Source organism: Panthera tigris, chromosome D2 (assembly GCF_018350195.1).
Source record: "Panthera tigris isolate Pti1 chromosome D2, P.tigris_Pti1_mat1.1, whole genome shotgun sequence".
NCBI classification, from domain to species: Eukaryota; Metazoa; Chordata; class Mammalia; order Carnivora; family Felidae; genus Panthera; species Panthera tigris.
Genome location: NC_056670.1, coordinates 46,996,128 through 47,023,046, shown reverse-complemented (window position 1 = coordinate 47,023,046; position 26,919 = coordinate 46,996,128). Strand labels below are relative to the sequence as shown.

The 26,919-nt window shown below is 38.4% G+C and overlaps 1 protein-coding gene and 1 non-coding gene across 2 annotated transcripts; both read right to left on the bottom strand.

Annotated features, from left to right (window-relative positions):
- Positions 1 to 26,898, bottom strand: LOC102956753 (mitochondrial import inner membrane translocase subunit Tim23). Its single transcript, XM_007080034.3, has 7 exons — positions 26,645 to 26,898; positions 24,327 to 24,385; positions 16,985 to 17,078; positions 16,347 to 16,431; positions 12,989 to 13,047; positions 11,113 to 11,223; positions 1 to 478 (listed from the first exon to the last, which is right to left on the bottom strand). Exons 1-7 carry the CDS (start codon positions 26,748 to 26,750, stop codon positions 363 to 365), a joined length of 630 nt encoding a protein of 209 aa, XP_007080096.1. The 5' UTR covers positions 26,751 to 26,898; the 3' UTR covers positions 1 to 362.
- On the bottom strand, positions 14,221 to 14,424 carry LOC122232237. Its single transcript, XR_006209579.1, has one exon. It is a non-coding gene; the product is annotated as a small nucleolar RNA SNORA74 (small nucleolar RNA).
- Positions 26,899 to 26,919: the final 21 nt, after the last annotated feature.

Below are 26,919 nucleotides of genomic sequence, written 5' to 3'. Positions count from 1 at the left end.
TGACTTTAGTTCTGTTTTCACCTTTTATTGGGAATACAAGGGAACATTACAGTTTCAGATCATTAAATAAACAAATGCGGTGATATACTATCGACAACCATCACGACGTGAATTCTGTGAGTAAGTAGTTTTCCAGTTCCAGGGAAAGGGAGAACCACATTACTCAGCCACCAGAGGGTTTTGGCTTCAGCTTGGGCTGGAAAGAGTGCCAGTCCCGGTCAACCAACCATGATCTTCGCCACAGCAAACTGGTGTCTCCAATTTTTCAAACTAATTGTAGGAAGAAAGAGTAACTCCAGACTGACCTATAAATTGATCTGGATTGCTACTAAAGTGTCCTCCATTCACAACTTGGCAAATCTTCAGAGTGACTGTTGGAGCAAGGAGCCTTTCATGTGCTCCCAGTTATTATATAGTGCGTAGAGGCTGGTAAGCGTCAGTCCTGCTAGCCCACCTCGTGCTGCCCCTCGAAAACCACCTGGGAAAGGAAAAGAAAACAAAAACAAAACAGCCTTGTATTACACAGTGTCCTAGCAGCAAAGGATTAAATAATGTTATCATGAAATTGAGGCACACGATTTGTTTATGTGTAAATATTCCATCTCAAACAGAAGTCCTAAAGTTAACACAAGAAACCAAGACAGGTTCAAGAGAAACATCCCTAAATCACCAGTTTAATACATACACTGTATTCTCATTCACAACCATTTTTTCTTTTAATTTTACAATTTGTAGCTAAGATCATGAGCATTAATAATTTGATTTTTCTCAATCTCACTTGTTCCCACACTTCAGACAAGATCTCATGCATATTATTGAAGTCCCAAAGCAATAATTTCCTGTTAGTCATATTGTTTAGAACCCACAAGCCCCACCAATTGATTTACAGCTACAATATAAACAAGGTGACACCCTCTTTGGAAACAGTATTAACATTATCTTTGGACTCTGGACAGGTCCTCTGTTAACTTTGAAGACTCAAGAAGTGGTAAGACGGCTATAATCAAGCTTTGAGTTAGGTACTGACACCCCCACCCCCCTCCTCCATTCCTACATTGACATATCAGACAATCTACAACTAATGAGCAATAAGGCACCGAGCAGCATTATACTTACTGAAAAACCACCCAAGGATTAGACTTTGAACTGTTTTTGCTTAACAAAACAATTTTTTTCATGTGAAAAAAGATTAGCAATATGGATTACGCTTGAAATGCAAAAACAAAAACGTTTTCATCAGTTACCTGAAAACAGTCCCCAAGTCTAGTAAGAGGACTAGGGGCACCGAAATAAGCTTTTAAGAAATAACGTGATGTTCTATGGTTTTACAAACAAGTTGATACCATAAATGTCAGGAAGCCCACATTGTACCGATGGAGTATTCATTTTAAGTCCTGTGTTAGGAAGGCAAAGGTGGAACGGAGCTGTGGTCCTGTGATTACCTTCCTAGAGGCCCTCTGGGTATAAACCAGTAAATTCTGTGAAATTCAGTGATGTTGCTGAGTTAGAACACTTCAGACCAAGCACTCCTGCAATGAATGTCCTGCCAGATGGCTTCAGCCGATAGATTAAAGGGCCACTCCCTTCAGGATCCTCTCTAGTCTGAAGATGTCTGATAGCTGACCTGTGTAGGCTTCCAACATGAAGTGCCCTAATTATCTCTCTTAAACAGACAGAAGCTGCAGGCATCATCTATAAACAGCTGTCAAATACGGCGGTGGGGGGGGGGGTGGGGTTTGGGGAGGGTGGGGAGGAGAGGTCAGAAACAATTAAAAAAAAAATTAAATGGGAGCTCTCTCCTTGAATCCCACATCATCTCTTGCTATGTTTAGACGAAGTATGGCAGTTGATTTTGCACCTGTATTCAATGCAGCTGGAAAATTATAAATGTAATATACACTCAACCTAACTCAAAAACAATCTACCCAGTTTAATAAAAATCTACTTCATGTCTTTGACTAGTAAGTCAACAAAAAGTTCTAGGGGCTGAAAGTAAACTATAATTAGATAAATGACTAAAATGAGGAAAATAAACTATGAAGCACAGGAGAATAAATGATATTTGCAACAGCATCAGTATGGCTCAGTTATTAAATCTAAACTTTGTGTGTAATGAGGATTCTTTAAAGCAGGTTATATAGTACTCCATTCTGAGTCGACACAAAAGAAAGGTGGTCTCACTGCTGTTTATTAGCAGAAAAATGATGCAGGGCAGATAACTGAAAGCACAATGATTTTGCAGATGTTTTCCTAGGACTAAACATTGAAAACTCCCCTAGATCTTTAGTTGATTACAGATCCACCGGGCTCTGAACTCTGCCCACTGGTTTGGAAATAGCTGTAAACTGTTCCTTATGGTTGGTCCTTTGCTTTGAGTGTCCTAATTTCTACTTTTGGAAGGATTTTCACATTAGTTCTTAGCTATCAAATAAAGAGCCTCCCTGGGCAGAGGCACTAGGGGTAACATAATGAAACTGTGAACTACAAGACTAAGACCTTAGGGACATCAGTGGCACATTAAGTGTCTCTTATGATCCCCCGGAAAGCTTTCTACTTTCTGACCAAAATGAAACTTAGTTCAAACAAGTCACTTTAAAAAAATTTTTTTAAATGTTTATTCATTTTTGAGAGCACGAGTTGGGGAGAGGCAGAGGAGACACGGAATCTGAAGCCGGCTCCAGCCTCTGAGCTGTCAGCACAGAGCCTGATGCGGGGCTCAAACTCACGAACTATGAGATCATGACCTGAGCCAAAGTCCAACACTGAATCGACTGAGCCACCCAGGCGCCCCAAAATGTCACTTCTTTGAAGGCTAGAAAAAAGTTATTTCCACCAAGTAGACGCTAAACATAGGCAGTGTTTGACTTACTAAGCACAGCTGATTCTGATTCAAGGCTAGCCTCTTACCACATACCAAGCCATGTTTTAGTTTTAACTTTCTATTAATTCCAGTGTTTTCCAACTGGTTGTGTTAAACATTTGAGGGCCTTGCCTTTAGGCTTTCTGTAACCAACTTTTGCCCAACTAAGCACAGGAAGTTGATTAGCAAATATTCTTGCTTTGAGCAAGAAGGCCAACGGTCAATGTCTATAAAGCAAAACAAATGTGAGCCAGGTGCTTCAGTTTTACCTTCTATCTTTTTGGTCCTTACACAACTCTTCCAGAAAGGACAAATATTATCTCTTTTAAACATAGGAAAATAAGGCCCAGAATACTTAAGTACCTTGTTTGTGGGGTATAGAGCTGGATAGTGTAGAGCTAACATACTGAACTGACAATTACTTTAGAGCAGGGATCAGAATATTTTTTTACAGTGGCCAGAAAGTACATATTTTAGGCTTTCAGGGCCCAAAGGCTATTATGTAGATACTTATATAACCACTTAAAATGTAACTACAGTCAACCCTTAACGATGCGTGGGGTTAAGGATGTGACTCCCCCCACCCCCCCCCCACCCCGCACAGTCAAAAATCCAAGTACAATTTCTGACTCCTCCCGAAACTTAACTACTAATGCCTGCTGTTGACTGGAAGCCTTACTGAGAACGTAAACAGTTGATCAGTAAGTATTTTATATGTTATGTGAATTATGTATTACAATCTTACAATAAAGCAAGCTAGAGAAAAGAATGTTACTAAGAAAATCTCAAGACAAAACACATTTATAGTACTGTGCTGATCAAAGAAAACTTTGTGCAGTTCAACCTCACGGAGTTCAAAGGTCAACCATATTTAAAAACAAAACATATTCTTAGCCTCAAGACAGTGAACAGATAGGGATTTCGCCAGCAGGTGTTCTTGGCCCCTACTTTGGAGGAACTGCCTTACTTACACACTGTCATGGCTATTAAATACTTTCCAAAATTTTATTGAATTTATTTTAAAAATTGAGATAAAGCATATATAAAAGTTACCATTTTAATAGTATAGTTCAGTAGCACTAGGTTTTCTGGGATTGTTGTGCTATCATCACCCCACCCATCTCCAAAGAACTGTTTCCATGTTGCAAAACTGAAACTCTGTACCCATTGAACAGTGTCTCCCCACTCCACCCTTGTAATCTAATGCCTAATTTTTATTTATTATTTAAAAAAATTTTTTAAGTGTTTATTTATTTTTAAGGAGGACAGAGCACGAGTAGGGGAGGGGCAGAGAGAGAGAGGGAGACACAGAATTTGAAGCAGGCTCCAGGCTCTGAGCTGTCAGCACAGAGCTGGACATAGGACTCGCACTCATCAACCATGAGATCATGACCTGAGCCAAAGTCGGATGCTTAACCAACTGAGCGACCCAGGTGCCCCAAATACCTCATTTTTATTATGTTGATAAAGGTCTTTGCTCACTTTCGCTTTTTATTAAAGTAGTCCATATAAACAATTTAAAAAGTGCTAAAAGATTTTAGTGATACACAACAATGTGGCACACTCACCATCCTCACCCTGATTTCTATTTCCAAAGGCAACTACTTTCATTCTCCGCTCTTTATCTTGTTTCTAAAAAACATAACTATCTTGCTAGTTCTTGATTTTTCAATCTTACTTTTTGCCTATTGACTTCCTACCAGGAAAACTGTGTTAAGCCTTCTAAGAATGGTATAAAATGTGCTTATGGTAGGAGGTAAGTCACTTGCTTTCTATAGGTGATTTCATTTACGAGTCTATGAAGGGAATACTGGTTGCTCTCGTATTATAGACAAATTCAGACAGTTACTCTCTTGGTGTAGCTGTTTAGTGACCTACTGCTGGTCAAGTCAAACCCATTTGATGCCAAAGCCCATTGTCTTTTTCACCATACTGAATCGCCTCCAAGATAGATTAAAAAGAAAAAAGAAAAAAAAAAAAAGAAATCCAGACTTCAAGCTGTATTACAAAGCTGTAATCATCAAGACAGTATGGTACTGGCACAAGAACAGATACTCAGATCAATGGAACAGAATACAGAACCCAGAAATGGACCCACAAACGTATGGCCAACTAATCTTTGAAAAAGCAGGAAAGAATATCCACTGGAATAAAGAGTCTCTTCAGCAAGTGGTGCTGGGAAAACTGGACAGCAACATGCAGAAGAATGAACCTGGACCACTGTCTTACACCAGACACAAAAATAAACTCAAAATGGATGAAAGACCTAAATGTAAGACAGGAAGCCATCAAAATCCTCCAGGAGAATGCAGGCAAAAACCTCTTTGACCTCAGCCGCAGCAACTTCTTACTCAACACGTTCTCCGGCGGCAAGGGAAACAAAAGGAAAAATAAACTATTGGGACATCAAAATAAAAATTTTCTGCACAGTGAAGGAAACAATCAGGGAAACTATAAGGCAACCGATGGAATGGGAGAAGATTTTTGCAAAGAAGATAAAGGGTTAGTATCCAAAATCTATAAAGAACTTATCAAACTCAACATCCAAAAAGCAAATAATCCAGTGAAGAGATGGGCAAAAGACATGAATAGACACTTCTCCAATGAAGACATCCAGATGGCCAACCGACACATGAAAAAATGCTCAACGTTATTCATCATCAGGGAAATACAAATCAAAACCACAAAGAGATACCACCTCACACCTGTCAGAATGGCTAACATGAACAACTCAGGCAACAGCAGATGTTGGTGAGGATGTGGAGAAAGAGGATCTCTTTTGCACTGCTGGTGGGAATGCAAGCTGGTGCAGCCGCTCTGGAAAACAGTATGGAGGTTCCTCAAAAAATTAAAAATAGAACTACCCTATGACCCAGCAATTGCACTACTAGGTATTTATCCAAGCGATACAGGGATGCTGTTTCGAAGAGGCACATGCACCCCAATGTTTATAGCAGCACTATCAACAATAGCCAAAGTATGGAGAGAACCCAAATGTTCATCGATGGATGAACAGATAAAGAAAATGTGGTGTGTGTGTGTGTGTGTGTGTGTGTGTGTGTGTGTATATATATAAAATGAAGTATTACTCAGCAATGAAAAAGAATGAAATCGTGCCAACCGCAACTACATGAATGGATCTAGAGGGTATTATGCTAAGTGAAATTAGAGAAAGACAAATATCATATGACTTCACTCATATGAGGACTTTAAGATACAAAACAAGATGAATACAAGGGAAGGGAAGCAAAAATAATAAAAAACAGGGAGGGGGACAAAAACATAAGAGACTCTTAAATATGGAGAAGAAACAGAGGGTTATTGGAGGGGCTGTGGAGGGGAAGATGGCCTAATGGGTAAGGGGCATTAAAAAAATCTACTCCTGAAATCACTGTTGTACTATATGCTAATTAACTTGGATGCAAATTAAAAAAATAAATACAAATTAAAAAAAAAAAACCCAAAACTAAATAAAGTTCAATCACCGCCCCCTCCCCCCCCAAAAAAAAGGAAATCTATTGAAAGAGGTATTAACAATTGAACTGGGCCTTATGGATGGATTGGATTTCAAATTTACGTATTTGGTCATATAACATACACAAGAACAGTGTGGGAGAAAAGTCTGAAAATGGGAGAGGATTAGAGCAAGGAAGGCTAGGACGAGAAATTTAAATTTAGGCTGAAACACAGTGTGTCATCATCAAAGGTTTTTGAAAAGTGATTACTAGAATTAGAACCATACTGGAAGATAAACCAGAAATAGTGAATAGATAAGACAGACTGAAGGTAGAAGCCCAAAGTCAAAATGGCTAATGAAAAATACTGTTACAGAAGTTCAGCCTTGTGAGAAAAGGCAACTCAGGTGCTAGGTAGTGAACTTCACAAATGATGAAGTGAAGGGACACAGAAGGGCAGAAACCAAAGGTGACTCGGAACACTAGAACAGACGTTTCCTGCCTCCCTATTTTTTTTCTTTGCTTCGTTAGAGTGGAAGCAGTACGTGTGACTGTCACAGCACAGCAGCTGACATTCGGGCTTTCCTCAGGACCACCTCCACCCCACTGGTCCCTTCCTAGCAACCCAGGTTCTTCCATGCAAGCATTCAATTATCTCTGCTGTTTTTGCCTCCCCATATTACTGTCCTCTTAGGACGATTTTTCCCACCAGATTCTTCATCTTTTTGGTTGCTTTCCTGTGGTGGTTATGGTGGTCCAGACCCCTTTTTTGTGTGTATGCCTTAGTATGCTGTAGGATAAATTGCTGAGCAAAGATCTACAGATTTAAAATATTAATAACTAATGTCGACTGCTTGCTTACCTCTGTCAGTATTAGGTGTCACTTCCCCTCTGGTAAATATCAGTTACCTATCATCACTTTTTAAAAGATACTTGGTGAAAAATATTATCTTAATGGTTTATTTTGCTTTACCCTGGTTGCCTGTAAGATTTAGTGACTTCTATTGTTTAGTGGTGATGTGTATTTTTCCATGAAGTGTTCTGTCAATCCTTACTCCATTTTTTAATTGGATTGTTGGTTTAAGTGATCTGTCGAAATGTTTTATATATTACAGCCCTATGCCTGTAATATATGTTACATCTGTCTTAATTTACTGGAAGAATACTGCTGCCAGTAACAGAAATAAAGAAATCATCAAAAAAGTATGGTTAGCATATACAGTTTAATTCTGAAGGCCTGGAACCTATTGATAAGTAGTACCTTTTAACAATAAGCCCTACATTTACTTATTATGATGAAATGGATTTGTAGGTGTTTTTAACTTTTATTTAGTTTGCTTTTCTAAGATGACTTTCTTATGGATGGCACAGAATGAAAAGGTCAGGGCCTTTTTGTGAGGGGAAAGGGGGGACCCATATCTTTTGGTTGCTGATGCCTTGTTTCTGAAGATTAGTGACCAGGCCTTTTAAACATTAGTCCTAAGCTTATGAACAAGAGCAAAACTACAGCTGTTCTTGTTCTGATAGAATACTGTTTATTACTAAACAGATTTTCACAGGCCACAGAAACTCTAATGACCCTCTGAATACCCTCTGAAAAATATTTAAACTCATTAAACATTGGATTTAAACTAAAATCATCCCATCAGAAATATTCCTTTAAATTAGCCTCCTTTTGTTCTGACAACTACCCATTTTCTCATGTATTTTTCCCCATGATTTTTCTTTCCACGAAAGTAGCTCCAAATCTAAGTTGAGTTATACTACTTTAATTTCAAACTTCCTCTTTTTTAATTTCCATTGTTGAAGAGTTGGAAATATTTTTGGTCAGCAGGAATTAGCCATTCCCTAAATGTAAACTTGTGTCTTTAACAGTTTGGGCTGGCTCTAGACCAAAAGAGTGTCTCACCCCTTTTCTAAATCCCTGAATCTAGAAGCTGAAGTTGTATTTGTATTCCTACCACACAAAATTCCTAATTCTGTGCTCTGTCTTAGGTTTATTTTAAACCAGAAATCAATGAAAGATACTGCTCTGCTTTTGTATACTGATTCTGATGTGCTGAGCTAAATTTAAATTGTTCGGCCAGGAAACTATGAGCTAACGTTGGAATTCTGGGTCAGATACTTCATCTATGTTTCACAATTGCAATGGAAAATGAAATCTACATGTCACCTGACCTAGAATCAATTTGTTTTTGCTTTTTTTCTTCTGAGCCAAGAACTTTCTCTTTCATAATTTAAGCTGAAGGTGTCCCACCCTGTGGGACAGTCATGCTGTCATGCTATGACTGCAAGGAAGTCCCGGACACAGATAGCTAGGCTCCCATGTCTTTCGATATCAAGAATTCAGCCTTTTCTATCTTTTAAATGTGCATAATATGTCTTAAGATGGTAATTCAGTACATTCTTATATTCAGGGATGCCCTCAGCAGAGGAAATGCCACAGCGCCTTACCCTGAGTAAGAAGTCAGGGACTAGTGGTACTGAGGTAGAACTTCAGTGCCCATCAACTGGTGTAGCAGCAGCTCCCACTCAACCCCAGCCATTTGCCAACACAAATAATGTAAGCTTGGTATCTTCCATTTATTCAAAAGAAGCTGGAATTCCGTATTTTTTTGTGAAATCTGTTTCTCAAATATTAATTTGATCTTTTGTAAGCATAGTTTGGGCCAAGTAAACTCTTGCTGAGTGAACCCTTGTGCTGCAGTTAAAGTTTTAAATTCTTTTGTCTGACCCTAAAGATTTTCAATGTGAAGTATTTTTACATTTTTTAAATTACTCTAATATCTAAATATTTTAAAGTTTATTTATTTTGAGGGAGAGCAAGCAAGCACATGCACATGAGTGGGGGACAGAGAGAGAGGGAGGGAGAATCCCTAGCAAGCTCTGCACTACCAGCACAAAGCCTGACGTGGGTCTTGAATCCATGAACTGTGAGATCATGACCTGAGCCAAAATCGAGAGTCGGACACTCAATTGACTGAGCCACCCAGATGCCCCAGTATTTTTAACACGATTTTTCTATGTCAAGGTAACATCTTCATGGACATAAAAGGTATGTAATGTCTTAATCCACCTGGGAGCTCTGTTTACATGAGTACATATACACAAGTAAGAAGTACTGTGAGCTCTTAGGGATAAAATTCCAAATGTGATCCATTTTCTTTTTTTTTTTTTAATTTTTTTTTTTTTTTTACATTTATTTTTGAGACAGAGAGAGACAGAGCATGAACGGGGGAGGGTCAGAGAGAGAGGGAGACACAGAATCGGAAGCAGGCTCCAGGCTCTGAGTTGTCAGCACAGAGCCCGATGCGGGGCTCGAACTCACGGACTGCGAGATCATGACCTGAGCCGAAGTCGGTCGCCCAACCGACTGAGCCACCCAGACGCCCCAAATGTGATCCATTTTCAATACAGAAAAAACCTCTTACTCTCAGATATATCAGGAAATCTTGGATTTCATAACCCTGTTGAGACTTCTCTTTCTAGCAAAAATGGCTACCTGAAATTTTGATGGAGGAATTTATAAAAAGAATTAGCTCAGTTAATCAAGTGTCTAATGTCTAAAAAATCAAACAAAAGTAATTTTCAGAGGCATGAGTATAAGTAGCTTAATTAAGTCATTTAAAGCAGAAATGTGATAAAAAAAATTTGGGCCCATCACTAATTAGGACCTTTTGAAAGAGGTCCTCTTAATACTGTGCTTATCTATAAAACTGGGGCGTGATGATTATCAGTTCAGTTTTAAATAAAATAAGTCATATATATATATATGTATATATGTATATCTCAACTTTTACTTTTTTGAGAGAGACTGAGACTGAGCATGTGTGAGCAGCGGGGGGGGGGGGGGGGGGGCGGCGGCGGGAGCGTTGGGGGCGGCAGAGGATCTGAAGCAGGCTCTGTGCTGACAGCAGTGAGTCTGATGTGAGGCTCAAACTCACTGACCGTGAGATCATGACCTAAACCAAAGCTGGAGGTTCAACCGAGTCACCGGGGCACTTCTTAATAAGTTATATTAAGTGCTTATAACTGGGGGTATAACGCAGTGAATGCTAATTTCTTTTCTATCTTAGAGAAGGATTTGATATTTGATCTTCACTCAGGTCATTTTGATTCAACTCTTAGGGTTCTATTTTTTCAAAATCGAATGGTTCACCTATGTTCATAGGAGCATTATTCATAGTAGTCAAAGATGGAAGCAATCCAAGTATCCACTGACTGATGAATGGATAAAGAAAATGTGGTATATATGTAAAACAGAGTATTATTCATCTTTGAAAAAGAAGGAAATTCTGAAACATGCTACAACATGGATGAACCTTGATGATATTATGCCAAAAGAAATAAGCCAGTCACAAGAAGACAAATGCAGTATTATTATTCCTTACATGAAATACCTAAAATACTCAGAGTTGAAATTCATAGTTAGAAAGCAGAATGGTAGATGCCAAGGGTTAAAGGATGGGGAAAATGAAGTTGGATACAGAGTTTCAGTTTTGCAAGATGAAGAAAAGTTCTGGAATTAGATGAAGGTAATGCTCCACAACAACGTAAATATACTTAACATTACTAAACTTACACTTAAAGATGGTTCAGATGGCCAATTTTATGTTTCGTGTACTTTATCAAAATAAAAAAACAAAAACAAAACCTCGAACACCCATGAGGTTTTAGAGAACACTCCATTACACTGCAAAAAGTGTGTTAAGTGTACTCTGAAATCTGTGGATACTTCACTTTCAAAGCATACTTCAAAGTGTATTCAGAGATAGCTCTTCATTCAACAGTACCTACCTGTACATTTATACAACATGCCTGTCATGGTTCCAGCTGCTACTGTGTTAAGGTCATCTTCTGCACCTCGTGTTTTCTCAATGATGACACCAAATGCACTATAGAGCAAAGCTACAGGGGAAATGGACTGATTACTAATAAAAAAGTTATTGAAAGTCAGTAAAGCAATTATATTTAGATAAATCTATGTTACAGACATTCTATAAGCATTCAAAGATATAAAAGAATGATCACTAGAACAGTATTTGTAACAGCAAAAGCTTGTAAATAAAATGCCCATCAAAGCAGATAGACCCAGAAAGGGACTTTCCATATGATGGAATAATACATACTCCAAACAAAAAGTAGGAAAAACTATATTCATTAGCCTGTAAAGCGGGCACATGTGTGTACAACTCAGAATATACAAAGAAAATTTTTGAAGAGCTTCAGAAGAAACACCAATAGTAGTTAATTACAAAAAGTTCCATTTTTCTTGGAATCTCAGGAAAAATATTTAAAATTTTCACTTATTTTATTCTTAATAGCTATACTTTGAATTTAGAAACAAAAACACATGCATTTCTATTCTAAGAGAAATGTTAACTTAAAAAAAAAAATTGAGGTTTGGTTCTGGCACAGGCAAAAACTGTAACACTAGTTTTATTTAGTTTTAACAAGATGTTCCCCAAAACTATCTATCTCTTGTACCTGTAAAGATTCCTACTAATCCTTTTCCTTACCTTTCTCGAAACTATGCTTTATTTGACCCTTCAATGTTACACCAAACTCAGCCTTACAACCGTTCTGTTGTGATATTCTTATATTTCTATAAAGGCTCTTCTTACCCTTTCAACTTATTTAATTGAAACTGAACTTCTATTACATCAGAAACATACAAAGCAACTGGCCATCCCAGTTTTCCGAGGACTGAGACTTGCCTGCAATGCTAAAACTAAGAAAGTCCTTGGGCAGAGCAGGATGGCTTTTCACTCTAGAGATATATAAGCAACCAAACAGGAACAAAGGAGGGTGACTGTGTATGGGGTGGGGGCAAAGAGGACATGAGTAGCATACGGAGGCAATAATTTACTAGGATCTCAAATGTCAATCTGACCTTACAGTGTGAAAATGTACTGCTTCCAAATCCCACAACAAAGCTAGGCTATTATTCTTTCACAACAGATGCTTTTTCTATTTTTTCAATGAGATACTTAAAATTTCCCTTACTTAATCTGCCACAATTAGAAGATTTTCAGACTTTCAACCAAGTTACAAAGAAATTCTTGGTTCTTACAGCATAAGTACCACAGGTACATTTATTATATGCTATGAATAATCAAGAGAGTCAAATATTCATAAATAGTATAATATTAAAGCATTTGGTCTTAAATCCTACTAAATTACCCCTTGCTCAGAACTGCAAATGTTTTCATTATCTACAAAGGCCCTATAACACCTCTGAAAATTCAGTCTGGGAAACCTACTTAGGTAAACAGAATGCTGAATAGGCTATTAGGAAAACATAGCAAAAGGGTTGCATTAATCTGTATCTTACTACAGGGCCTTGAACCTTTCTTAACATACAAAGGCATTTGACTTGGACCTGAATTATGTGGACTCCATATCTACCTAAAACATGGGTTGGTATCTTGCTTGGACAGGAGAGTATGTAAAATCTAAAAAGACTTAAAACACTGAAAAATGGTATTAGCATCTGGAATTATTGTTATGTTGTTCATGGTCTTTTCCTAAGTATTACCTACATTACTCATCAGAGTAGATTCAAATACAATTTTTAATATCCTAGGGCCAGAATTTTTGCAGGTCAAATTGTTCATGATACATATATATCCTTTGCATTAATGATTTATTATTAAGTGAGATCTCTACTTACCCAGAGAACCTAGAGTATTAGCCCAAAGTGCCCCTTGCCTAGTCACCATGTTCAAAATCCTACCAGGGCAGAAAGAGAAAGAATCCGTACTTAGAATCATTATTTCTCTAGCACTTTGAAAAACCATAATTGTAGCTATTTACTACGTATAAACCCAACACTCAGGTATTCTTAATTTTATTTTTTTAAAAAACATTTATTTATTTATTTTGAGAGAGGGAGAGAAGTACATCCGTGCGAGTGGAGGAGGGGCAGAGGAGAGAGCGAAGGGCCTCAATCTCATGAACCATGAGATCATGACCTGAAAAGGAAATCAAGAGTTGGATGCTTAATCCAGGTGTCCCCAGGGTTTTCTTAATTTTAAAAGATACCTTAATACTTCCTTAGAATTTAGTAAGGCTGGCTTTTACTTTATACAAATATAAATGAAGGTTAAACTTCCAACATTTTTGGGCAATGAGTAAGGAAAATTATTATTATTAAAAATAAATATAGGGGCGCCTGGGTGGCTCCGTCGGTTAAGCGTCCGACTTCAGCTCAGGTCACGATCTCGCAGTCTGTGAGTTCGAGCCCTGCGTTGGGCTCTGGGCTGATGGCTCAGAGCCTGGAGCCTGCTATCAATTCTGTGTCTCCCTCTCTCTCTGCCCCTCCCCCGTTCATCCTCTGTCTCTCTCTGTCTCAAAAATAAATAAAAAACCTTAAAAAAAAAAAATTAAAAAAAAATATATAAATCGGGGCGCCTGGGTGGCTCAGTCAGTTAAGCGTCCGACTTCAGCTCAGGTCACGATCTCACGGTCCGTGAGTTCGAGCCCCGCATCGAGCTCTGGGCTGATGGGTCAGAGCCTGGAGCCTGCTTCCGGTTCTGTGTCTCCCTCTCTCTCTGCCCCTCCCCTGTTCATGCTCTGTCTCTCTCTGTCTCAAAAATAAATAAACGTTAAAAAAAATTAAAAAAATATATAAATAAATATAAATCAAATATAGAAAGGCTTTGAATGATAGCCTAGAATGTATTTTATAGAGAAGTTTACAGTAATTGATCTACATTAAAAAAAGAAAAAGACCATGCTAATGGATAACCTAGCTTACAATTAAATTTTTTTGGAGGAAGAATATACTCAACATATTAAATAGAATCAAAGCGTGGACTGTTACAGAATACAGCAGAATTACAGGGAAGTATTCAAAGAGAAGGAAAAAACCATCTAATTAGAATATGTGGAGAAAGCACATGCTGTGTCTGCTCCCAGACTAGAACTAAGCGGCCCAAGTGAACGCTTAGCACACTCTCAAGGAAGCACAGTTCTGCCTCACACCAGTGCCAGGCGCCACCAGAACAGTGACAGAGGCAACTGGAGGAAAAAGACAGGACTTTCCTCTCCCAGCAGTGTAACACCATCACCGGAATGGTTCTATCCGGACAGCTGACTACTGCTGGAAATTATGAAATTATAATAACGAAGAATGAAAAAACTCATTTAATGGAGTTAAAGAACTCATTTAAATTAATGCCCAATAACAGAAATTTGTATTATCTCTAAAGGCTGTTTAACACTGCAAATTGGTGAAATTCTTTGGTATGCAATTTGGGTAATATATCTCCACTTACTGGGCCCTTAGCAACTTTAATCACCTCTTAATAACCCTTAAAGGCAGAAGGTAGAAAAAAATTTACCTAAGACCAAAAAATAGTATATAATGGAACTAGACTTTGAAGCTATATAGATCTGTCTGGGCCCAAACCCTGTCCTTTCAATTTTTACAGGCTGTCTCCTATTTTAAATGTTTGTTTATTTTTGAGAGCAAGAGTGCACAAGGGAGGGGCAGAGAACCTGAGGCAGGGCCTGAACTCAGGAACCATGAGATCCTGACCTGAATCAAGGTCGGAGGTTTAACCCTGAGGCTGTCTCCTATTTTAAATGCTTCCTACCCAGGAATATCAGAATGGTTATATAAAAAGTAATACAGAAGATTTAAAAAATCTGATCTAAAAATTGCAAATGCAACTCTCTCCCTGCACCCCCTGCCCAAACAATACTGTCACTGTTTTAAGAGACAAAGGTTATCTTTTCTAGGAGAACTTCACCTTCAAATTGGTATTAAAAAAACTTTCTTTAACATTTATTCATTATTGAGAGACAGAGACAGACCACGAGCATGGGAGGGGCAGAGAGAGGGGGAGACATAGAATCTGAAGCAGGCTCCAGGTTCTGAGCAAGCGGTCAGCACAGAGCCTGATGCAGGGCTCGAACCCACAAACTGTGAGATCATGACCAGAGCCAAAGTCGGACACCTAACCGACTAAGCCACCCAGGTGCCGCATCTTCAAATTGGTATTTAATGGTATGTTAGGGATTTGCTTCAAAGTAATATGGGAGGGGAGAATGAGATGGTGCATAACTGGTCCCAATCCTGGTTGGTTGACTGTTGAGAAGAGGTTATGGTTCATGGGTCTTCACTGTACTACTGTTTATTTCTGTACATTTTCAAAATTCTCCATAACACAAAAAAGTAAAAAAAAAAAATTATTGTAGTAAGGGACAAATATTAATATAAATGTAAAAATATACAAGGATCTGGCCTAGTAAAGCAAGATCCATAGTAACAGGAATATGAAAAACTTGACAAGCCTTCAGGATTCCCAAGGTCTAATTCTAGCACACCTGCTGCCATCTGCTGGCTAAACAACATATAAAGAAGATAAAGCTTAATGTGTCCTGAACCAAGACCATGAGCCATCGAATACATACTGTGTGACTCCACTCATGTATTATTTAGGGAATATCTACATGGACTGGTCACGTTTATTTTTTAGGCAGGGTGAAGATGTACTACTTTCCATTTTCCACAAACTTCAATTTCCTGAGAAGATTCAGAAACTACCACTAAGTTTTAAGAATTTCATGATAACTTTGCGTTAGCCCTCCATTTCAGAAATTGAGAGTAAAATCAATAAAAAGTTCAACTGGAATGAGAGCAGATCCAGCAATCACTTTTACGTGCTAATTTACTATCATGTCCTGTGGTTCTGCAGGCCCTCGAACTATCCAAATAATGTACCAGCAATTCAACAACCTGAAAAGCATGTTATTCAGAACTGCAGAATGAAAAAGGTGTAGAAGTTAGGATAGGGTAGCACCAGCTAATTGAGGGACACTGACTCAAAAATCACTCCTTTAAAAACCTTAGTCTCAGTAACTTGATTCCTTAGTTTCTTTTATTTTCAGTAAGAAAATAAAAAAATTGATCAAAACATATGTCAATACTCTAAACGTGTCATCTCAAGGCTGTGTTCATCAAGCCAACAAAGTAGAGTTTAATATTCAAATATCACTACATTAGATGATTACATAAGACTTACTGTACATTTCTTGGTTTGGACCAGGACATATTCTGGGTTTCCTTCAATCCTAGCCGTAGACCGTTCATTGCTCCAAATGCAGCCCCTAGTAAATCACAGTAACAATTCATCCAAATAATGCAGCTTTGTATTAAAAAACAACTGCACTTCTGATTCTTTTTTACTTTTTAATAGGCAAAGATAAACAAAAATAATGATTATTTACTGTTATTATTTTTAAAGATCTTATTTTTAAGTAATCTCTACACCCAATGTGGGGCTCGAACTTACAATCTCAAGATCAAGAGTCACATGCTCTACTGACTGAGCCAGCCAGGTGCCCCTAAATAATGATTCTTTAAAACCCTGAAACCAATATTTGAACTGCTTTGGATTTTAAGCACTTTTAAAAAGATGAGAGAGACAGCAAGTGTGCGATTAGGGGAGGGGGCAGAGGGAGAGACAGAATCTTAAGCAGATTCCAGGCTCAGCACAGAGTCCAATGCAGGGCTCAATCTCATGATCCTGGGATCATGACCTGAGCCCAAATCAAGAGTCAGATGCTCAACTGACTCAGCCACCCAGTCGCCCCGGATTTTAAGCATTTTTGACTATGTGGATTGAGGACGCTGAAAAAAAAAAAAAATCATCATACCCACCTGTCATGCAACATCCTCCAATGGTAAAGAATGCCAGTTCAAATCTACCCCGGGTTTTATTAGCTCCAGTCGGTAAAATAAACTCATCTGTATCCTAAAAAAGTAATAATGAAAACTGAGTTGAGCTCCCCTCAAGACCCAGTACTTGCAAAATGTTTCCTCATTTGTCTAAGTAGTTTTTCACAAAAAGTAAACCCTTAAATTAACTAAAACCCAACTATACTTAGTCAAACCAAAATAAAACTTTGTGCAATAGCAACCCCTATATCAAAGTGGAATGAAATATACAACATATACAATTATACTCATTAGTTCTTAGGAGGCTTTCTCATTTGGAACTTAGTTTCTTAATGTAAGTCTGACAGATTGTAATCAATTTAATTTACCTTACTTAATGATGAATATGAAGTAACAGTGCTAGAGAGTTTAGGAAGCACAGCTCTAGAGAAAGGGAAACTGAAAGGTATGACAAGTCACAGGTTACTGGATTGAAATAAACCAGCGTGGAAAAAGAGAGCAACTCTCATTCTGTAGCTACTATTTATCAAGCACAATTTACCATGTGTAAAACCAAATGAAATAAGAGAAAGGGCAGAAACTATAAAAGCACAAAAGTTTGGATCAGTTATGCAAGGGCAAAATTACCTTCCTAATAAATAATTCCTTTTTAAAATTTTATTTATATTTATACATTAAATGTTTGTTTATTTTTGAAATAATAAAGCAAGGGAGGGGCAGAGAACCCCATGTGGGGCTCAAACCCACGAACCATGAGATCATGAACTGAGCTGAAGTCATGTTTAACCAACTGAGACACCCAGGCACCCTTAATTCTCCTTTGTTTTTAAGTTTTCCTTTTTACATATTTTGAAAGAGAGATGCACATGTACAAGCGGAGTGGGGGGGGAGACAGAGAATGAGTATGAGTGGGAGAGAGAGAATTCCAAGCGGGCTCTGCACTGTCAGCATAGAGCCCGAAGCAGGGCTCAATCCCACAAAATGTGAGATCATGACCTGAGCTGAAAACAAACAGTGGGACACTTAACTGATGGAGACACCCAGGTGTCCCTTAATAAATAATTTTTAACTCTTTGGGGGAGCATATATTCTTTTGATAATCTTTGAAAGCCATCGTCTCTCTTTCCAGTAAATGCATACACAAACTTGATACGAATGCTGAGTCACCCAAAAATCCTAAGTTGAAAATGCTACTGTAAGAGTATATGATTGATTCTATAATATACTCTTAAAATTTTTTTTTAAGGTTTGAGAAAAGGGGGGAGGGAGGGAGGGAAGGAGGGAGGGAGAGAGAGAGAGAGAGAGAAACGGAATTCAAGTGGGGAAGGGGCAGAGAGAGAGGGAGACACAGAATCTGAAGCAGGCTCCAGGCTTTCAGCTGTCAGCAGAGCCTGATGTGGGGCTTGAACTCCCGAGCTGTGAGAATATGACCTGAAACGAAGTCAGATGCTTAACCAACTGAGCCACCCAGGCGCCCCATGATTCTATAATATACTCTTATAAAGAACACATTCAATACATAATTGCCAAACTTTCTATACAAAAATGGTTAAAACACTGCTGGCGACTTGCTAACAAGGAAACATCCCTTTACCAAATATGGAACTTCAGTGAGCTACAGCTCTGCACTGGCTTTTTATTTCTGGCTTGTGCATACATTCTCAGCAAAAAATGCACAAATAAGCAAGCACATCTACTCTCATCACACAAATGGTCTGGTGGGCAACAACAAACAAACTCTGAAGAGATCCTAGGTCATGATCTATTATACAGTTTTGCGAATTTGGGGTGCTTCTTGACCTTTATATTAATGACTTAGTTTTAAATTGTGTTTCTGGGGGCGCCTGGGTGGCTCAGTCGGTTAAGCCTCCGACTTCAGCTCAGGTCACGATCTCACAGTCCGTGAGTTCCAGCCCCGCATCGGGCTCTGGGCTGATGGCTCACAGCCTGGAGCCTGCTTCCGATTCTGTGTCTCCCTCTCTCTCTGCCCCTCCCCCGTTCATGCTCTGTCTCTCTCTGTCTCAAAAATAAATAAACGTTAAAAAAAAAAAATTAAATTGTGTTTCTGGAGGGGCGCCTGGGTGGCTCTGTCAGTTAAGCGCCTGACTCTTGGTTTTGGCTCAGGTCATGATCTCATGGTTCATTAGTTTGACCCCATGTTGGGCTCTTCGCTGTCAGTGCAGAGCCTACTTGGGATTCTCTCTCTCTCCTTCTCTCTCTGACCCTCCCCGGCTCAGGCTCTCTCTCTCTAAATAAGTAATTAAACTTAAAAAATAAAAATAAAAATAAGTTGTGCTTCTGGCTTGAGGTTTTTAGAAATGCCATGTGATTTAATGAGATACGTTTTTCTTCAATCCAGAAATGGATCATGTATTACAAACAGGAAACTAAGAAAACGGTCAGGATGGACATTAATAAGCACAAGTGCATGTCATCTCCAACTCACTCTTTGCTAGGGTCAACTGGGATAAAAGTACTATGAGGATGAAGGCAAATGTACATCAATTCACACCCAGAGCCACCTGGAAACAATCTGATGCTTAACTGTCACCGGGGCTTATTAATCTCAACTGTGTCATATAACAAAAATTTCCAAAGATATTTTGAGGGAGGGGACACTGGCCAAATTATATTAATCTCCATAAAATTAAGGCTTTTGGTTTCTATCAAAATAGGATTAACAGTTTATGATGTTATAGAAAAAAGACTTCTGCAAGCCAAATTTAAACTGCAAAAAATAACCACTTACCAAGGCTGATCTCAAAGTATCTTTATACAATGTATGTAGGGAAGATACACTGAAAAGTTCAAGTTCAACTTGTGCTGCTGACAGGGTAGGACACTAGCACCACTAAAAGATCACCAATACCACTGTTTACTACCACAGAAAAGAAACAAATCCAAGGATGGGCACCAGTGTACCTGATAAAATAGTCAGGTGGCTGAGATTATGTGAAATATTTATATTTCAACTGCATGTTAGAAATATTCAAATTCTTGTTTTTTAAAAAAATATTATTTATTATTTATTTTTGAGAGAGAGAGCGAGCAAGCACGAACGGGGGAGAGGGAGAGAGAGGGAGACACCGAATCCAAAGCAGGCTCAGGCTCTGAGCTGTTAGCACAGAACCAGACACAGGGCGCGAACCCATGAACTGTGAGATCATGATCTGAGCCAAAGTTGGACGCTTAACTGACTGAGCCACGCAGGCATCCCCAAATTTTCCTTGTTTATACTGGATGTTCCTCTGGCCTAACAAAGAGGAAGACTATTTACTTAATATAATATAATATTTAACCTATTGGCGAGGATGCAAAAGTGGTGACAACACAAATCAATAGTAAGAGAAACCACAAATGTGCCTCAAATAAGAGCTGTTGCCAAAAATCAGTATATGGTGAGTTCACAAGTAGTACTTAACATGTCTGTCTTTCAAAAGTATGGAAAAATGTTCCACAAAATGCAATTTACTTAAGGTACAGTTTTTAAATTTAGGCTTTCCATGGTTTTTATAAAAACAGACAATGAGACGAGAAAACTTTTTCAATTCTGAAGTCCCTCTAACATTTGAATGGGAGATGTCACTACAAATGTGTGTGATTAAGCAAGAATCACAATTTCTTTAAAATACAGAATTTTCTTTGATGTCTAACCTTTTTGGCCCTGCCTAGCAATGCAGGGTCCCAATGTTACTGTATTTTTAAATGGAGCTACAGTATAACCTTTAAGCTTAAATCCAACATTTAAGCAAACTACATTTGATTAGTTTTGAAATTTTGAGTAAAATACTGACAGAGAGGTACTTTTGAAATAAAAGCAATAAACCTACAGTGTAGATAATATTTGACAAACACTTCCAGCAAAAACAAATTTTAAACAAGCCCTAAACAACTTGCTTCTATTCAAAACACACTCAACAAGAGATGCCTGAGTGGCTCAGCTAAGCTTCTGACTTCGGCTCAGGTCATGATCTTGCGGTGAGTTCAAGCCCCATGTTGGGCTCTGTGCTGTCAGCTCAGAGCCTGGAGCCTGCTTCAGATTCTGTGTCTCCCTCTCTCTCTGCCCCTCCCCTGTTCGCATTCTGTCTCTCAAAAATAAACATTAAAAAAAAAACAACATACTCAACAAGAAATGCAAAGGTCAAATATTTAGTGTTTCATCTTGAAACAAAAAGTCTTAACCATTACTCTTAAAACCCACCCAATTTATGGATATATAATTCATATAATTCACCTATTTAAAGTGTATAATTCAGTGGTTTTGAGTTTTTAGTATATTCACAATTGTACAACAAAGACTATAATGTTTCAGAGCATTTTCATTACCCCAAAAAGAACCCCATACCTGTTAGCAGTCATTCTCCATCTATCCCCTACCCTGGGCAGCCACTACTCAATTTGCTTTCTGTCTCTTTATATTTATCAGTAGTGGATGTTTCATATAAATAGAATCATACAATATGTGGTCTTTTATGACTGGCTTCTTTTATTTAGTAAGTTTACAAGGTTCACCCATGTTGTAGCAAGCATCATGACTTCATTCTTTTTTTTATTGCTACAGAGTATCTCTTTGCATGGAGATGCCACATTTTGTTTATCCATTCTTAACTTGGATATTTGGATTGTGTCTACTTCTTGACTATTTAGAATAAAGCTGATATGAGCATTCATGTACAATTTGTTGTGTGGACATATGTTTTCCGTTCTCTTGGGTATATATCTATGAGTGGAATTACTGGGTCATACAGTAACGCTACTTTTAATATTTTGAGAAACTGTGAGACTATTTCCAAAGCAGCTAGTTCAATTTACACATCCACCAGTAGTGCATGAAGGTCCAATTTCTCCACATCCTTACTAACATCAGTTATTGCCTGTGTTTCTAACTATAGCTATAGCAGGTGTGAAGTGGTATCTCACTTTGTTTTTGTGATTTGCATTTCTCTAGTAAGTGATATGGAACATGTTTCATGTGATTATTGAACATTTGTGTATCTTCTTGGAGAAATGTCTGTTCAGATCTTTTACCCACTTTTAAACTTCTTATAAATGAGTTTTAAGAGTTTTCTAAAAAATTACATATTATTGATTTAAGTCCTTATCAAATATTAAATGATTTACAGTTATGTTCTTTCAGTTTGTGAACTGTCTTTTCCTTATTCTTTTTTTTTTTTTTTTAATTTTTAACGTTTATTTTATTTTTGAGACAGAGAGAGACAGAGCATGAATGGGGGAGGGCCAGAGAGAGAGGGAGACACAGAATCTGAAACAGGCTCCAGGCTGACAGCACAGAGCCCGACGCGGGGCTCGAACTCACGGACCGCGAGATCGTGACCTGAGCCGAAGTCGGCCGCCCAACCGACTGAGCCACCCAGGCGCCCTGTCTTTTCCTTATTCTTAAGTGTGCAGTCTGGAGTAGAAAAGTTTTAAATTTTTATTAAAACCAATTTATCAGTTGTTTTTAATAACTTATTCTTTTGGTGTCATGTCTAATAAATCAATGCCTAATTTATTTTTTAAAAGTTTTTATTTATTTATTTTGAGAAAGAGCGTGCATGTGAGGGGCAGAGAGAGAGAGAGAGAGAGAGAGAGAGAGAGAGAGAGTACCAAGCAGGCTCTGCGTTCAGCGAGGAGGCTGACATGGGGCTTGATCCAATTACCCTGAGATCATGACCTGAGCTGATATCAAGAGTTGGATGCTCAACAGACTGAGTCACCCAGGTGGCTCCAGTAATCGCTTTAAATATAAATGGATCAAACTCTGTAAGCAAAGGTCATAAGATCAGCACAATGGATAAAAATACCATGATCCAACTACACTGAGGTTTACTTTAGTTCCAAAAACAAAGAGGTTCAAAGTGAAATGACAGAAAAAGATTATTCCATGCAAATAATAACCAAAAGAGAACAGGGTGAACATATGAGTATCAGAAAATATAGATTTTACATAATAATAAAAGGTCATAAAAATATTAAGAAGTTTCAATTCAGTAAAAAGATTAAATTATAAACATAACTAGTAAGAGACCATTAAAATACATTAAATATAAAATGATGGAATTAAAGGTAGAAATAGAAATTTCTACACTAAGAACTGGAAACTTCAATAATCTATTTTCAATAATGGATAGCAACCATTATAACCAGACAGAAGGTAGTAAGAAAATAAGGACTTAACACAATAAATCAAACAGCAAACAGATCTAACAGACATATACAAAACACTCTGCCGAACAATAATAGCACAGATATATGTCTCAAGTGCATGTGGGACATCTTCCAAGATAGATCATGTAAGGACACAAATTAAGTTTCAAAAGATTTTAAAAGATATCATAGAGAGTATCCTCTCCAGCCACAACAGTAGGAGTTAGAAATCAGTAACAGAAAGAAAACTGAAAAATTCACAAATTCATGGAAATTAAATAACACACCCTTTACTTAAGAGATGAATAAAAAAGAAAACGACATGTCAAAATTTATGAGATCCAGTGAAATGTAAAATGGTATAGCTGCAATTCCTCAGAAAATAATAAAATTTCCCTAAGATCCAGCGATTTTACATCTGGATATGTAACTAAAAGAATTAAAAGGAGAGTTGGGAAAAGACATTTGTACACTAATGCTAACGTTCACATCAACAGTAGCTAAAATACAGGAGCCATCCAAGTGTCCAGGAACAGATGAATGGATAAGCAAAATGGAATATTACTCAATTAAATATTATCCAGCCTAAAAAAGGAGAAATTCTGACATAAGCTATAATATAGATGAAACTTGAGAACATTATGTTAAATGAAATAATCCAATCACAAAAGACAAATACAGTACGATTCCACTTATTTGAGGTACTTAGAGTATCAAAAACAGAAAGCAGAAGGGTAGTTTCCATGGGATGGGTGGGAGGGAGGGTGGAATGAAGTTATTTTTTTAACAGGCATAGTTTGTTTTACATGATGAAACGGGTTATGTATATGGTAGGTGGTAACTGTTGCCTAATCTTATAAATGCATTTGGTAACATTGAACAGTACACTTAAAAATGGGTCAGATGGTAAATTTTATGTTAGTATACTTTACAAATGTTTAAATAGGGAGAAAAAAAACACACCTTGAACCTCAAAAACCCTTTAAAGGGATAGTATCAGGGAGACGCAAGCCAAATCCCCAGAGTTTCAGAACAAAGAAAAAAGGTGGATGGAGACCAGAGTTGGTGCCTCCAGAAGTATGTATCGTAGATCTAGTTAGCGTAAGAAACTTTTTTTTAAACAGTAAGATAACACACCAAACTAGTAAATGCATAAAAGGACTAGTCTTAATCTTACCTGCACTAGATAACGTGGATCCACATTTAAATAAGGAGACAGAGGGTTCATACCAGTCACTAGAGAGAAAACAAAGCATATTGCAATGAAATTCTAAAAAGTTATTTCATTTAGTGTTAATTACACTGTTTCATTTGTTTTCCAATTTTGATTTATAGGCTCACTTGAATATGAAAATTTCTCCTTTTCTATGCTCATCCTGTCTGGCAGTTTTGAGGCTGCCTCCTCCTGAGGTCCTGAATACCAAACCATGCCTTATACTAGGAAAATGGTATGAGTTCAGGCTGTCATACCAAGAAGATATTGGCAATAATGTGGATTAAATAATCAAAGTAGCAGGAAGCATAGCCAAGGTCAATTATAAAGCTAATTTCTCTCAACTTTGCTACAAGGATGCTTGACATCTATACAAATTGCAAAATAAGACTGACAAGAGACCAATCAATTCCATGAGAAAAACAGTGCTTGGTGTTATGTGTTGTATATAAATATTTTAAGGCAGTTCCTTCAGCAGTATTGACAGCTGCTGACAGAGTAGATTTGCTGTGGCAGTGTAGAGGGTTCTCCAGTTATCACCATAGGCATGGGGGTCATAACAAAAGACAATGGAAACTTACAGACAGCCACACTTGAATCCCACTAACTTTGATGACAGAAAAATATGTCAAAGAAAATCAGCTTTCTCATATTTTAAATTTAATCCTTGAATCCTGTGCACCTCAGTTGACTGCTCACAATCTATGAAATACTCAAGTCTTCTCATCAATATGAATTCTATATTCAGTATCTTGAACTTCGTTACTTACCACCATCCTTATTGCTACCATCTCAGTCCAACCATTAAAGCTCACCTAGACTACTGTAACAATCTCCTACTTAAATGGACTCCTCACTTGCTCTAATCCCTTCAATTTACTTCCTATATAGCAACTAACGTGATTTTTTTAAGAAAAGGAAATCAGCCTTAATGGCTTCCATTCACCCTTGTAATCAAATCCAAACTTCCTACCATGGTTTACAAAACACTGCATTAGTGGTCATTCCTTGCCCTCCTCATCTCATTATCTCCTACTACTCCAACTCCCTTGCAACTCTATAGACACAATGGCCCATCATTTGTTCCTTAAACATGTCAACTTTGTTTTTTCTCAGGGCATTTGGACTATCTTCCCTTGTACACCTGCCTCACCTCCGATCTATACTATATTCAGGTCACAGCTCAAATGTCAACACCCTCTAGTTGCATTCTCTGACCCACTCTCAAACGGCATCCTGCTCCCATCACCATCTCATGACCCGGTTTTGATGGCTTTATGTACACTTATACATATAACTGAAATGTGTTTATTTGTGTTACTTGGCTCAGTTCACTGAACGCAGCAGTCATCTAACTGTTGGTAGTCCTCTATCCAGAAAAGTCGTTGGTTGATCCCAGGTGCTCAGTGAATGGTGTTCATCCCTCCATTTCTCAATTTACCTTCAAATCTTAATCAAATTAACGTAACAATGCTTGGTCACATTAAGGTAGTGCCCTCTGTGCTCCAAAACTCAGACCTCCGAAGACGTATGTGTAAAATGCGTTCCAGATTCAGTTTTGGCAGAGGTGACACTGGGCTCTTTTGTTCTTGAGCACAAAGTACCTGGAGAATCAGAACAAGTTCTGTTCATCCATTTGAACACCCACAAAGTCACAGACATCTGGAATACATATTCACAGGATTGAAAGGGCACAGGTAGGACATTCATGCTTCTGCACTTTCGATCTTGCATATTTCCTTTCCTAAAATTCTTAACTTTTTTTCTTCAAGTCCGTAAGTGACTTTTAAAGCGCAGCTCGCTTCTCAGCTCCTCCCGCAGGCTCGACTCCCGTTTCTTTCTTGGCTATTTGCACTATTAAATGTTTTGCCCTGACGGCTACTGTGTGGTTTCGAAACACAGAACTTTGTGTTTGAAAAGTTATTTACAGGCTCGTTGTTTGGAATGCATTTACTTGCAGAGCTGGGCTCTCCTCTTAACCTAGAGCCAAGCACACAGACCAACGCACAAGGAATGTGCGGGAGGAAAAATGAGGCACCGTGCTTGGATATAAAAAGAACATGCAACATCTCCTGAGTCCAGGTCACCCAAACGGATCTTCTCGGGGATCCGTGGCTCCAAAAACTGGTTCAATCTTGAAAGAGGCAGCGCAAACACAGTAACCCCACCACTGGTACTAAGATTGTGAACGTCAGCCCCCAAAAAGGAACAGTACACGCTACACATCTGGCGGAGTCGCAAGAACCGCTGAGAAATGTTCACAACCTAGGCCCGATACTCACGCGGGACGCCGGCCAGATCCGCGTGCGAGTAACCTGCCCCACCGGCTCCGAAAAAGCCGGCCAACCCCCCTGTAGTTTTGTTCCCGCTTCCCCCGCCGCTCTCCATGATGTTGCAGCAAACCGCCCGTCTGCTCTTCCCCGCCACCTGAGGCTGGGTTCTTCTGCTGGGCCGTTGCTCCCCAGTAACAGCGGGGAGACCCGCGTTACTACTGCCTCCTTCACACGGTGACCTTCCGGGAGCCGGTACGCGCTAATCCTTGCATTTCCGCTTTGCG

What these genes read in the sequence shown, in the direction of transcription:
- LOC102956753 (XM_007080034.3), bottom strand. Translation starts at nt 26,750, where the DNA reads ATGGAGAGCGGCGGGGGAAGCGGGAACAAAACTACAGGGGGGTTGGCC. An exon ending in TCCAAACCAAGAAATGTACA is followed by an intron (nt 13,048 to 16,346) that starts GTAAGTCTTATG and finishes CTGCCCTGGTAG; the next exon opens with GATTTTGAACATGGTGACTA. An exon ending in TAATACTCTAGGTTCTCTGG is followed by an intron (nt 11,224 to 12,988) that starts GTAAGTAGAGAT and finishes TTTCCCCTGTAG; the next exon opens with CTTTGCTCTATAGTGCATTT.